At 54.5% G+C, this 14192-nt stretch overlaps 1 protein-coding gene across 1 annotated transcript in view; it reads left to right on the forward strand.

The window, feature by feature from the left end:
* KCNQ3 (potassium channel, voltage gated KQT-like subfamily Q, member 3) overlaps nt 1-14192 on the forward strand; it is a 190673-nt gene that overhangs the window by 163789 nt on the left and 12692 nt on the right. The window contains exons 6-12 of the mRNA XM_005872798.2: nt 86-241; nt 1271-1381; nt 1949-2044; nt 3362-3460; nt 5764-5786; nt 13007-13209; nt 14001-14100. Of these exons, the coding sequence (XP_005872860.1) occupies nt 86-241; nt 1271-1381; nt 1949-2044; nt 3362-3460; nt 5764-5786; nt 13007-13209; nt 14001-14100 (788 nt within the window). The remainder of the gene's footprint in view (nt 1-85; nt 242-1270; nt 1382-1948; nt 2045-3361; nt 3461-5763; nt 5787-13006; nt 13210-14000; nt 14101-14192) is intronic.

Genomic DNA, 14192 nt, shown 5'->3' on the forward strand with positions numbered 1-14192 from the left:
ACAGAGCTGGCAGAGCTGGCCTCTACCTCCAGCACCCACCCCACGGCCTCCAGGGTCCTCTTCCCTTGTTCTCTGCTCTCTCCAGGAGCTCATCACCGCCTGGTACATCGGCTTCCTGACCCTCATCCTTTCTTCGTTTCTTGTCTACCTGGTGGAGAAAGACGTGCCGGAGGTGGATGCGCAGGGAGAAGAGATGAAAGAGGAGTTTGAGACCTATGCAGACGCCCTTTGGTGGGGCCTGGTGAGTCACCCCTTGCAAACCCCCTCCCCCACCATGGGGATGGCCTCTTATCCACAGAGAGAGATGGGCGGCTGCACTCTGCAGTCACAGTGAGAGCGAGACCGCCTCCATTTCCCATCCTGCCCCTGGGCGACCCCTCACAGGCTGCACGCTTTGAACAAGCAGGCTTTCCATCGTGTTTATAAGAAGTCAGGCCTCGCAACAGTCTGGTCCCAGGGTCACTAGGGCCCTTACCTCATTAGTTGTAGGCTGTTATCAACCAAGCCACACGTGTGCAAACACACACGGTGACACAGGCCTTCAGACACACCTAGCGACTCAGCCCCACTCCCACAGGGACACGTGGCACAAGGTGGCACCTGCCAAAGGCATACTTGCTCCAGAGCGTTGCTTTAGGCACGTCAACTTTATCAACACAGCTTATACTCAAACAACTCTTATTGGACCCTTTGTAAATGGGGAAACTGAGGCATGAAGCGGGTAAGGAACTGATTCAGGGTCTGCCTGAATCAGTTGACCTGGGATTTGAACTCCGGCTGTTGGGCTGTGGAGGCCAAGCTCTTACCTGCTTTGCTCTCCTGCCTCCTGGGTTCACAAGTACATGTGTTCACGTTAATACAAGTGATCACACACAGGAGTGCACAGCACATAGCAGACATTGGACACGCACACCTGTGTCCACAATACATGTAAATGCACTCACAAGCACACATACTCGGTAACGTGGCAATACACAAAATCACACAAATACACATAGGGACATGCACAAACATGTTTGCAGTTACTGAAACATTTGTGAGTCGTCGATTTTAGGTAGGAAATCCTTAACTCAGGGCAGGTGTGCCCTCAAGGGCCCCATGTAAGTTCCTTGATACTTGGTAGCTTTTCTCCCACGGGATCTCATTCTAAATGGTCACAGCCCCCCGCCCCCAAGTCAGTACAGAGGCTGATATGATGGGGGGAGCTCAGGGACACACCCCTGGTTTCCCTCTCCCTGGGGACTCCACGTCTGAGCCCCTCTCTCTTCAGATCACACTGGCCACCATTGGCTACGGAGACAAGACCCCCAAGACGTGGGAAGGCCGTCTGATCGCAGCCACCTTCTCCCTCATCGGCGTCTCCTTCTTTGCCCTGCCGGCCGTGAGTACCTCAGTGTGCACCCGAGTGCACACCCAGGACCCTCCCCGCCCGGCCCCGCTCTGCCTGTCCCCTCACCTTCCATCCTTTCACGCCATGAACTCCAGCGCTGCCCACTCACTAGCCATCCCTGCAGCGTGGTGCCGGCTCTCCGCCACGCGCTGTGCTGGTCCCTTTGCCGGGAGTGAGTCCTCCTCCACGACCCAGTGTCCCGCTGCCATCTTCAGACTGCTCAGTCTCCCTCCTCTGGCATAACCCTGGAGGGCATCTCCGAGCCTGTCCTGGGATTGCTCAGCTCCATGTCTGCGGAAAAACTGAGCCACACAGATAACAGACTTGCTCAGGGCCTCACGGCTGAAAAGTGGCAGAGTCAGGAAGTGCCGAGTGGCAGAGGTGGCGGGCAGAGCGCCACTAAGCTGCAGAGGCAGGCCTCCCAGACTGCAAGGCTCCATTTCACCCAGCGGCCTCTTCCCCTTCTCCCCAGCACCCAGTGTTGTCACTGTGGCCGGGAGCGGGGTGGGTTCCCAGGAGCGTCTGGGGGGCTGACTCCGAGCCTGACTTTCCCTCCAGGGCATCCTGGGGTCCGGGCTGGCGCTCAAGGTGCAGGAGCAGCACCGGCAGAAGCACTTTGAGAAAAGGAGGAAGCCGGCTGCTGAGCTCATTCAGGTCTGTCCGCTGCGAGTGAGCTGGATGGGATTAAATCTGTGTGCATGCCTGGTGCATGTGTGCACACGTGGGTGGGTGTACATGTATGTGATGCACATGTGGTGGCATGTGCATGTGTGTGGGCATGTGTACGTGTGTGTGTGCGCTTGTACAGGAGTGGGCATGCCCGTGGCCTGGGACCCAACCCAGGACCAGCTTGCACATGGGTGGCTGTGGTGTTTCTGTGGTTGTCTGTTTGTGCTTAGTGACAGTCCTATCCCTCTTTCTTCCGGGTTCTAAGCCAATCAGGAAATAGACCATCTCAGGACTCAGACCAACCCATCTGCTGTGTTTTTTAAAATATGTTTTTATGAATTTTAGAGAGAGAGAGAGAGAGAAACATAAGTGAGAGAGAGACATCAATCGGCTGCCTCCTGCACGCCCCCCCACTGGGTATTGAGCCTGAAACCTGGGCATGGCTCCGACTGGGAATCCAACTGGTGACCTCTTGGTGCCTGGGTCAACACTCAACCACTGAGTCACACCGGCCGGGCCCATCTGCTGTTTTACTAACTAAGCTGCAGTGGAGAATTTGGGTCTTTCTACTCCCCACCCCAGTCTTGACTGGGGGACCCACCAGGAAGTCAGCCTGGCGTCCAGGAGCTGAGCCAGTCGCTACAAGGAGGTGTGGCCTCACCTCTGCCAGGGCTCGGCTCTGGAGCCCATAAGCCAGAGAGGAAGAGAGGCCTTACACGGGGACTGAAACTCACGCTGTGTTCCGCTGTCACGCATCCTGCGGCAGTGCTGCTGGCTGCCTGCCGGCTCTCCATGGCCAGCAGGCCCCGCCCTGGGCTGGAGGCTGGGACGATGGTGAGAGGCAAAGGCAGGAGTGCTCCCATCACGTCAGAGGGACTTCGTGCTTCGTGGCCTCCTGGCCGTGGGGAGCACAGAGAACAGGAGAGTGGAGAGTCCTGGCTACGGCTGCATGGGACTGAATGGCCACCCACTCGTGACTTGTGTCCGGGTAGTGTCTCCGTGGTGTGATATGGGATGGTCCTAGATGCTGCCCTACACACTGTCGTTTCCAGGCCAGCCCCAGTCTCCAAGAGTGGACACCATGACCCTCCAACCCCACACCATCCCAGTATCCAGTAATTCTAGCACATTAGCCTCAAACCCCCTCTCCGCTGTCTCCTGCACCCAGATGTGGCACCAAGGACAATATTTGTCTTCCTATGGATTTGAGAGTCTCTCCCTCCAAGGGCATGAGCCGTGCGCTAAGGCTGTGGGACCGTGTGAGCAGTCAGGTGACACCAGGTCGGTCTCTTCTCCCCGCAGGCTGCCTGGCGGTACTATGCTACCAACCCCAACAGGATCGACCTGGTGGCCACGTGGAGGTTCTATGAGTCAGTCGTCTCTTTTCCGTTCTTCAGGCAAGTGGTGGGTGACCCATCTGGACCGCTCAGGGCGTGGCCAGCTGCCCCTCCCATGGGTCTGCATTGGTGCCCATGGGCACACATTAGAATCACAGGGAGCTTAAAAACTCCCAGGGACCAGGGTGATTAATCAGACTCCCCCGGAGGGGACTCAGGCATCAATATTGATCGGCTGCCTCCTGTACACCCTATACTGGGGATGGAGCCCACAACCCAGGCATGTGCCCTGACTCAGAATCAAATTGTGATCTCCTGGTTCATAGGTTGACGCTCAACCACTGAGCCATGCCAGCCGGGCAGGAATCATTTTTAAAGAAACCCCAGATGACTCAGGGTGCCGATGTTGAGTGGCTGATAAGGGAAGGTCATATCAATGTTTGATTGGGATCAGTGGCTGAGGAAGTGGGGAGCCAGTGTGAGGGGCCACCCTGGCAATGCATGCTCCCCCTACCCCACATGGCCTGCACCTGCTGCCACTCCGGATGCTGAGAATGGCCAGGCGGAAGAAGCTGCAGGAGGGACCCTCAGGGGACCCCAAGATGTCATTTTGTGTTCTCAGAAGGGGAGAGGAAAGGAAGGGAAAAAATAAAAACCCCTTTCCATGGCCAGCACCTGGGAAAGGGCGGGAGAAATTAGTGTTTATTAGATGTGCACTACGGTCCAGACCTCCAAGTTCAGGTTTCAGTGAATCCTCACAGGCGCCCTCCAAAATGACTGAGAGGTTCTCAAGTGTAAGGCACGTTGCCCTGGAAATGGGAAGGGCCTGGTAGAGCGGGTAAAGGTGGGCACAGTGGGGAGGGAGGACTAGAGGAGAGAGCAGGGCAGAGGGCATGGGCTCCGAATCACAGGCGGAGGATTGGCCATCATCAGCAGGACCCTTCATTGTCATCGTTGGCACAGATGGGAAGCCAGTGGGTGGGGCCAGGTGTAAGAGGTGGTGTGTTTGGAGGTGAGACCATGGGGCAGATCTTGGGGAGAGGTGAGTCAGGGTCGAGGGCTGGGGAGGGGGTAGTGGGGAGTGTGATGATGGAGAAGGCCTGAGCTCATGGTCTGGGAGAAGGAGAAAGGATGGGAAGGGATGCCCCTCATTCTTTAACACTGCTCCCCAGTTCTCCTCCTCCTGTCTTCCCTCAGCCCACTCCCTCACCCTTTCCCTCTGTCCTCGTGCTTCAGGGGGGGAAATGGGCCAGAGGCTGTGTGGCCAGCCCAAGGCCAGACTGGAACCAGATGTTGAGCTGACCATGAACTAGAAATTCCTAACTCTTCAGCTGTCCCTGTACTCTGCTACCACTGTGCCTCTTCTCTCCCCATTTCTCCCCTCCCCCCTCCCAGCGATAGGCCAGTTATTCCCTCAGTGTTTACTGTGCACTCACCGTGGGCCAGGGTATGGGGTGCTCAGATTTTGGAGCTAAAAATACCGAGGCTCTGGCCCCAAGCAGTTCATGGGCTACTGCGTAATTCTGACACCATGCGATCTGAATACTGTCCCACCTGCGAGCTTAGCTCAGTGTAGACCCTGGGGAGTTGGATAAAAAACACACAAAAAAGGGGGGCCCTTTCTGCTGGAACGCTAAGGATGAGCGTGACTATCCCAGGCAGGGGAAAGAGGCAGGGAATTCCCGGCAGAGCCGAGTGAAGGCTCAGAGTCACAAATGTGTGCAGAGCACACGCGGCCTCGTGGTTAGTAGTATGGGCACCGAGCCAGGTGGCCTGGGTTTGAGTCCTGACTCTGCTGCTTCCTAACTGTGAGACCTCGAGCAATTCCCGTAACCTCTCTGTGCCTCAGTTTTCTCATCAGGAAAATGGGCATGATAATACTTACTCCATAGGGTTGGTATACATAAAAAGCACTTATAATGGTCTCTGCCTGTTAATTATTGCTCAGTAATATTTGCCATGATGATGTCGACTATGGTGATGATGGTGGTGACAGAGCAATGAGTATGTAGCTGCTAAATGATGACATTCCTGGTTCCCTGGTCTGTCCCCATCGCTAGACAAATGCCCTGAGCCCAGCACAGGGCCTGGGGCAGAGAAGGTGCTCGGCAACCATTTTCTAGATGAGTGAATGGATGGATGAATGAATGGCTGAGAAGAGCCTTGAGCGGGCAGAGCAGCAGGGGCCTGGGGTCTAGCTGGAGACGCCCATCTCATTCAGTGGGTCCCCTCCAGACTCACCGCCTCGCCCTGGAGTTCCTCTCTCTCCCTCTGCCTTCATCAAAGGGAAGCTGGGGGCACATTTTGGGGCGAGGGTTCTGTATAATTCATGCTCTATTTCTCTCTCCCTCCTCGCCTTATAGGAAGGAACAGCTGGAGGCAGCAGCCAGGTACGTTTCTGATTGTGAATTTCTTTTCTTCCACCGCTGTGTCCCGACAGAGGGCCCAGCTCTGTGTGGTGTAGGGCCCCTGGGCGGCCATGCTGGTCACGGAGAGAGTTTGGGAACCACTATTCCCTGTCCCAGTTTCATGTTAATTTACTCCAGGACACCTTCCTGGTGATAACCGCCACGGCCACTTGCTGAGTTTGTCCTCGAGGTGGATTCGGTGCCGGGAGTCCTGTACCTGCTCTCTCAGGGGGTCCTCCCCACCACAGTGCACCCCCCGAGCCTCATGTTTAGACTGAGGAGATGGGGGCTCACTCCCTCTGGGTCACCCGGCTCACTGAGTGACAGACCAAAATTCAAACTCAGGTCTGAACACGAAGACCATGGTACTTCATTACGTGTCGCTTCCTTTGCTTCCGGGGCCCCCGGGTGGCTCTTTGAAAAGGGAGTCAGGACTGGAATTCGTGGCCGCACAGCTGTGGGCGCCCCAGTGAGGCTGTGAGCTTCTCTGTCCCTCCCTCTGGCTCCCTCTCGGGAAGATGCCGTGAAGCAGGGAGCTGGACCTGCTCGAGGCTGTGAAGCAGGACCGTCCCTGCCAACGTCAGCTTAGATATGTGTTTGCTCTATTATGTGGACAGACTGCTTGGGGACCTGGCACTCAGTCTCCTAGACGTTCAGCTCAACCACGTCCTTCTGCAGCTGGCAGGAGCGGGGCAGAGGAGGTGGCAGGGCCCTAGACCAACTTGTAGGGAACCACCTGGGGACAGTGGTCTGTGGGAAACTGGGTCCGTCCTTCTGAGTGGGGTCCATGGTGCCCTATCCCCTTAAAGAGTCCCTTACAGGCAGCACTGAGCTCCCAACAGAAGCAATGCCGCCGCCTTTGTGCCTGTTTTCAAAGGATGCGCGTTTCTTTCCTGGACCCAGTTTGGGCTGTAGGGGGCGCTGGGGGATACTGCCGAGGAGGCTCAGGGGACATCTGCAGGGGAACTGCAGAGGCAGAGCGGGGAGACACCTCAGAGGGGTGCTTTTACAGAAGCCCAGCCTCCCAGGGTGGGCAGGCTCACCCCAAGTTACAGGGCCTGTGAGCTCCGGGGGTGACACAGCCAGGTCTCAGGACTCCCAGCGGGATGCTCTTTCCCCTCCTTCTCTCAGGACCAACAGGGTTTTAGATCATGCAAGTGTTGATACTACAAGTTACTCAGTCTACCTTAGGAGCCTTTTCTGTACCGGCATGAACAGAATTCAGCCAAACTGGAACGTCCATGCCAAAATCACAGTGCACTGGGTTAATGAAGGCCAGAGAGAGGCATTTTGAAGCTTACAGAAAAAGTGGGTGGGTGGGTAGGTGGATGATGGATAGGCAGACTCTATATTCTGTGAGTGTCAGAGACCCAACTTAAATGACCTTGGACTGGGAGGAAAATGTCATGGCTCAAGTCACCCATCAGATGTGCTGGGAACCCATGGCAAACAAGGAATGGGGCCTTCTGGGATTCCTCCCTTCTCTCGCCTCTGCTTCTCTCTGTGGTCTCACTCTTTCGGCCGACCTTCGCCATCCTGATAAAGTGTGGGTGCAGGCAGCCCCAAGATCCTACATTTTTTCTTTGCACGCAGCTCCAGTGCAAAAATTCCCAGGGAAGCCCTTGGGTCGGCCCAATTTGTGTCCCACATGCACACTTTGGACAGACTCTCTGGCTCAGAGAGTGAGAAGCCACTGCCAGCCCAACCCTGGGCCATGTGTCCACTGTTAGAGTGACTGGGTGTGAGGTCACGATGCTATGATTGGCAGCTCCCGTTAGAGTCACTTGATTGAAGTTGGACAATCAGTTCCCCAATAGAATACGGTCCTTTTCCCTGAAAAACAGGGATGAAACATAGAGCAGACAAAAATCACAGTTGCCCCTGACAGGCATCAGTTCTACCCATAAATTCTTAACCCCCTAAAGATAATACTGCATTACACACCATCAACAATAAACCCCTCCGAGCCTCATTTATTCCACAGATTGCACCAGAAAAGACGGGGGTGTTGTGTGCGGGACATCATGTGTCCTTGTGTGTGTGTGTGTGTGTGTTTATTATTGATTTCATAGAGGAAGGGAGGGGCAGAGAGACAGAAACATCAGTGATGAGAGAGAATCATTGATTGGCTGCCTCCTTCACACCCCTTACTGGGGATCGAGCCTGCAACTCAGGCGTGTGCCCTAGTCCAGAGTCGATCCCGGGACCCTTCAGTTCACAGGCCGATGCTCTATCCACTTAGCAACACCGGCTAGGGCTGGGACATCATTTTAAGCATCAGTTAGGACTGTTCATTAGACAGGCAGCATGGCTGATGATCAGGGGCATATGTTTGATAGAAACTAGCATTTTCGAATGTTCAAAACAGGTACCTGTTGACAATGCTGTTTACTGGAGCCCAGTCGTTCACTTTGTATTTCCGAGCAGTTCAGTCTGAACAGCAGCCTTTGGGCTGTCTCTGCATTCGTCTTTGGAGAGGGAAGCAGTGTGTTCCAGGCAGCTTCTTTATCTCCTGTCTTGTATTATGTCCTTCCCGGCACAGCTGTCAGATTTAGTAGACGATCATTCTTTGGATCAGAGAATTTAAGCATCATAACAGCCATTTATAAAGAATGCTCACGGCTTGCCGGGTATAGTTCTAAGCACATCCAGCCTCACAGTGAGCCCTTGAGTAGAAGCTATTTTTAACCCCCATTTTACACATGAGAACACTGTGGTTCAAAGAGGCAAGTGACTTGCACAAGGTTATACAGCTAAGAAAGTTGCGAGAGCAGGACGTGGCCTATCTTAGTAGTTCATGGCCTCAGCCACTGGCAGTTGGGAACTGTTAACCTAATCTGTTGTTTTGTTTTCTTCCGCCTTTTCTTGGCTCACGTAGCTGGAGTCCCTGCCATGAGGCAGGGAAAGGCTCGGAGCCAGGATATACTCCTGAGGGAAGGAGCATCGGCAGGCGCTATAATTCAGGCTTTGCCTTCTCCCTGTGACATCAGCCACATGAAATTCATCTCCCGGGGTGATGGAGGATGTTGGCCATAAACCTCCTTCCGTGCCCCGGAATTAATGACTGTTAAAGGTGTGCAGGAATCGAAAGCTCAATTAAGCCAAGCCCCTCATTTTACTGATGAGAAAATTATTACCCGGAGCAAAATAAGAGCCTGGCCCCGTTCCGACCGCTGTTAGTATTTTCTGCCATCCAGACCCTGCCAATGGGGCCAGGCTGCGAGTAACTGAGATGCAGAGGCGAGGCCTGGGCCGATTTAACCTCCGAGGGATTCCCGGCATGTCCTACGGGCTCGGTCTCACTTCTCCTTTTGGAACATGCGGGAGTGCCCATTGACAGCACCCCATTCCCTCTGAATTATGAACCAATCGAAAAATAGACAGGAGTTTCTGAGAGAATCAAAGTACAGGCTACGTGCTGGGTGAAGCCCGTGGGCTCTGGGGGCGACAGTGAGCGTCCTAGCACTCCCCACTATGTCTAGCCACGTTTCGGATAAAGAGCCGTTTAGATGACAGGAGGGTGGAAGGTTTCCCGGGAACAGGTCACAGCAGGTGCAAAGGCCCGGAGATGTGCAGTCAGGGAACTGCCCAGGGTTGGGGCTGGACTTCCCTGGGGCTGAGAGCTGAGTCAGGAGCCCCTCCCGCCTCCCTCCGGACAGAACAAGCTTAAGTTGACCTTTCCGTCCCCAACCCATTGAGTTGCAGTTTTCCCAGTTCACGTTTCAGAATTGCCTGTCCTCACTTTCCAAGGAAATGGGGCGTCAGCTCCAGGGAGGGCTTCTCCTGCCAGGCCCGCAGCACCTCAGAGCCCACCGCCCGAGTCCTGCCCTGGAAGTCCGAGTGGAGAAAGGCCGGGATGGGTTTGAGTTTCAGGGGTGCACTTTGCCTTGCACGTGACGAACCTTTGGGCATGTCAGATTTCAGGCAACACAACTTAGAAGTAAGCTGATCGCCCACTTTTGCTGGAGGGAGAATTCCCTAAGCCTCTATGCAACGGCTGTGAGTTTCGACTTGTGGCCGCCGCCTCCGGGTTCCTAATGCTGATGAAATCACATCTTATCAGCCATCTTCTCTGAACAATGGGGCATTAAGTGAACGGAGCGCGGCCGTTCAGACTGTTCGAGGCTGCAATGAACCGTGTAAATGCCAAACCAGCGAATCCTAAACTCAGCAGATAGAAGCCGGAGAGGCCTCTCATTAGCTTTCCGATAGTCAGCACTTCCGGGGGCTCTCCTGGCAGGACAGAGTGGCTGCCGATGCTTTTGTTTTGCTTATTTTAATTGGAATTAAGTCCGCATAGACTTATCTCCTGCCGAGGTCAAGTTCAGTGACAATGGGGAGTATTTGAGTCTAGTGTGAATAAGTACTGTAAAATAATAGAATATTGAATGCCGATTGTAATAGAGAAATAAACAATTAAAAGGAGTGCTGTAAAATGATAGCTCCCAGGAACTCATTTCAGTTCATTAAAAAAACAAGGGCACACAACTATTTTTGTGGCCCAGGAAATGGCACCCATCCTTTCCACACATCATTAACCTTCCTAGGCTGCTTCGGGAAGAGGATTGCTAACGGAGATAATGGTGACAGCCAGCGTTTCTGGAAGGCGCTGGCATCCCAGACTGGCTGGCGCTCAGCATGCATTGCTCACTTACCCCTCAGTCAGCCGTGTGCAGCCAGGGCTGAGAGGAAGCAGGGAGCCGAGAGAATGAGTCCGGTGTCCTAGGGCGCACCTTTCTCAGGACAGGCCCATGCAGCCTGCTGTTGCCCCAAAGCCCGTGGTTTTCGCTGCTACCCTGCCCATCGGGGTGTGCCGAGCAGGGCCATGTGCTGGGTTCGGAGATAATAAGGCAACGTCTCTGCTCTGCTCGGACCACACAGTTCAGCGGGCGGGCAGACGTGGGAACGCGCCATCTCCACACAGTATGGCAAACTGTGACGGGAAAACACAGCGTGTCTGTGCAGCAGAGGCGGGTGCGGAATGTCCAAGGGGGACGCTCAGGCAGCCTTAAAGGGCAGGTGAGGATGAGGGCAGCTGAGAAGGCAAGAAAGAGTGTGACAAGCCGTGGGCCTGAGTGCGGCCAGCCGTGCAGGAGGCGACGGGACAGGCGAGGGGCTTGGTGGACATAGAAGGACAGACCCTCAAGACACATGGGCAGGGGCCGAGAAGAATGGGGCCTGAGAAGTGACTGGGCCACAGCCCCCCTTTCCCGCACTCATAAGTAGGGAAATTTTCCACGTTGGTACAGCCGATTTCCTGCCTTGACAGGTCATTCTCTGTCCTGGTAGCCATTTGTCTAATTCCGGCGAGGAAAGCAGGTTCGGAAGCTGTGACTCCAGGTCAGGGAAACTGCATTTCTCTGAATCGGCCCAGGCAGGGCATTGAAGGGGCGGTGCTGGTGAGAGAGCGGGCTGGAGGGAGTCGGTATAACAGGGCTTCAGCCATCCGCTCCCTCGTGTGTGTGTGTGTGTGTGTGTGTGTGTGTGTGTGTGTGTGTTCTCAGGGGCCAGGCGGAAGGCAAGAAACCTGGCAGATGTTATTCTGTGTGATGCTCCCCAGACGCCTGGGAAGCAGGTGTTGTTAGACTCAGCCCACGAGGACTTGGTGCGCAGAGAGCATAGGGCACCTGCTCAGTTGGGGGAAATGGGGGTGATCCAGCCTCCTCTGCAGCCCCAGCACCCGTGACCTCCTTGCCACGCCACCACAAAGATGTCAGCAGCTGGCACCATGCACATGGCTGTCATAACCAGACACACTCTTTAGAAATGCTAATTATCTCAGTTCCATGCAGAACTGATTCATTTGCTCACGCATTTATACCACAAGTGCACCTACTGTGTGTCAGCCCCATGTGGGGTATGGAGAGGAAGCACTGAGTTGAGTATATTGGTGTGTGGAAACATGCAGAGTGGTTTCTCTCTGCTGTGTACCACACAGAAAGGACTTCATTCTGCATGCTCACTAGGGCTAGAGGTGCAGGATTGGAAATAGAAGGCACAAAAGAAAAAACAAACAACAACAAAAAAAGAAATAGAAGGAACAAAATAATGTCTAGAGCACCTACTATGTGCCAAGCTCTATGCCAAATCCTTGACCAACATCATCTCATAGCAATCAGGTGAAGTGGGAATGCTTCTCTCCACTTTAAAGATGTGGTAACTGGGGCTCACAAATGGGCCCAAGGTCACAGAAGTGCCCAAAGGTCATCTGGATGGTGAAGGGTAGAGCTGGACTTCAAGTCAAGGTGCAGCTGGGTTTTGCACCAGGGCAACTTTACGTTTACTGGTGTTTTTGTTTTGTGTGTATGTGCCATCCACATTCTGGGCGTAGGAAGCCCAGGGACCCTTTCTCAGAATAGCAACTTTTAATCCACAAGTAAAATGCATGCAACTACAAAAGAAACTGATTACAGGGAACCCTTGAATAACACCGTGCTGACCCCCACAGTCACAAATCCACCTGTACCTTTTGACTCCCCAAAAATCTAACTACAGTCGTCCCTGGTATTCACGGGGATGGGTTCCAGAACCCCCGCGGATACCAGAATCCATGCGTGGCCCAGGCCCTTATGTAAATGGCAAAGATCAATGCCTACAGTCGGCCCACCATGTCTGTGGATTCCCAAGTGCAGATCAGAAATACTGTTTTGATCCTCAGTTGGGTGACTCTGTGGATGTGAAACTGGGGGACACAGAGGGCCAATTTGTATAGTCTTTTTTAAAACATATTTTTCATTGATTTCAGAGAGGAAGGGAGAGGGAGAGAGAGAGAGAAACATCAGTGATGAGAGAGAATCATTGATTGGCTGCCTCCCGCACACCTCCCACAAGGAATCGAGCCCACAACCTGGGCATGCACCCTGACTGGGAATCAAACCATGACCTCCTAGTTCACAGGTCGATGCTCAACCCCTGAGCCACGCCGACCTGGCTAGCGTTTTACTAGTACATTTACACGTAAGCATAGGAGGAAACTGAAGTCCGGAGGAGCTCAGGCGCATGCCCAAGGTGTAGCTAGTCCACTGCAGAGCTGGGATCTGCACCCAGCCCTGCCCAGTCCCAGCACCTCCATCAGCTTTAGCCCTGAGCGCCCGTCCCATTCAGGCGCGGAGCAGAATGTGCGTGTCTGTATGGAGAGGGTCGGGAAGTCCGAAAAGCCTGCACTCAAGGAGGAAAATTGTTCACTTTTGCTTATTTTGTAGCCAAAAGCTGGGTCTCTTGGATCGGGTTCGCCTTTCTAATCCTCGTGGTAGCAATACTAAAGGAAAGCTATTTACCCCTCTGAATGTAGATGCCATAGAAGAAAGTCCTTCTAAAGAGCCAAAGCCTGTTGGCTTAAACAATAAAGAGCGTTTCCGCACCGCCTTCCGCATGAAAGCCTACGCTTTCTGGCAGAGCTCCGAAGGTAAGGCCTGTCCTCGCCCCTGCCCGAGACCCCTCCCTCCCTTCCTCTCTCCCTCCCTCCTTCCCTCCCTCCAACTCTCCCCCACCTTGAAGTACTCTCCAGTCTGCAAAGTAGCCCATCCCCTGCCCTCCCTCAACCCACTGCTCACTGCCTCCTCTTTACTCGAGGCATCTATGACTCATCCCCACAGCTTGAAGGGCAGGGGCACCCAGGTAGCTGTTCCTGGGCCATAATCACCACACTCACCTGTGCAGACGCGGCTGGGAGCTTGGGGGCCTGTCACCATGGTCCCTCGGGTGGCAATGATGAGTGCATGGCCATGGAGTCCACGCGAAAGATGGAGAGGGGCCGGGTGCAGAGCGATCCGCAGCCCTGGGGCCTCAGCACCCTCAGGGGTGGGAGGATGTGTCAGAGAGCAGCCCTCAAGGGTGTAGGAACAACACCTCTGTGTTCCCTTTCACTTATGGAAAGAGGATAAGTAGGGCTCAGAGAGTGACCTCCCCCAAGGTCACAAGGCTGAGGACTTGAAAGAGCAAGAATGTGAACTAATGCCCACATGTGTGACCTTTGCTGCCACCCTGGGAACTGCAGGCACCCGTGGCTCAGACTTCTGGGTAATAGGAGGGGATGCTCAGAAAGGCCGAGTGACCTCACAACTGGAGGACCCTGCGGGGTTCCCGGAAGTGGGAACAAAGACCCTAGAGGCTGAGCCAGGAAGGCTGTGGCTGAAGGAGGGCCCTGAGCCTCTGCAGGTGCGGTGGCCGCCGTTGATACACGTGTCTCCCTCCCAGATGCCGGGACAGGCGATCCCATGGCCGAAGACAGGGACTACGGGAATGACTTCATCGAAGACATGATCCCCACCCTGAAGGCCGTCATCCGAGCCGTGAGGTGAGGCCCCACCTCCCCGCCCGAGGCCTCCCCAGGCCCCAGCTCTGTCCAGGACAGGGCTTTGTAAAGTGCGCTTGGCTTTGGGGAGGTGG

This window comes from Myotis brandtii, unplaced genomic scaffold, assembly GCF_000412655.1.
Source record: "Myotis brandtii unplaced genomic scaffold, ASM41265v1 scaffold390, whole genome shotgun sequence".
In the NCBI taxonomy this organism is placed as follows: Eukaryota; Metazoa; Chordata; class Mammalia; order Chiroptera; family Vespertilionidae; genus Myotis; species Myotis brandtii.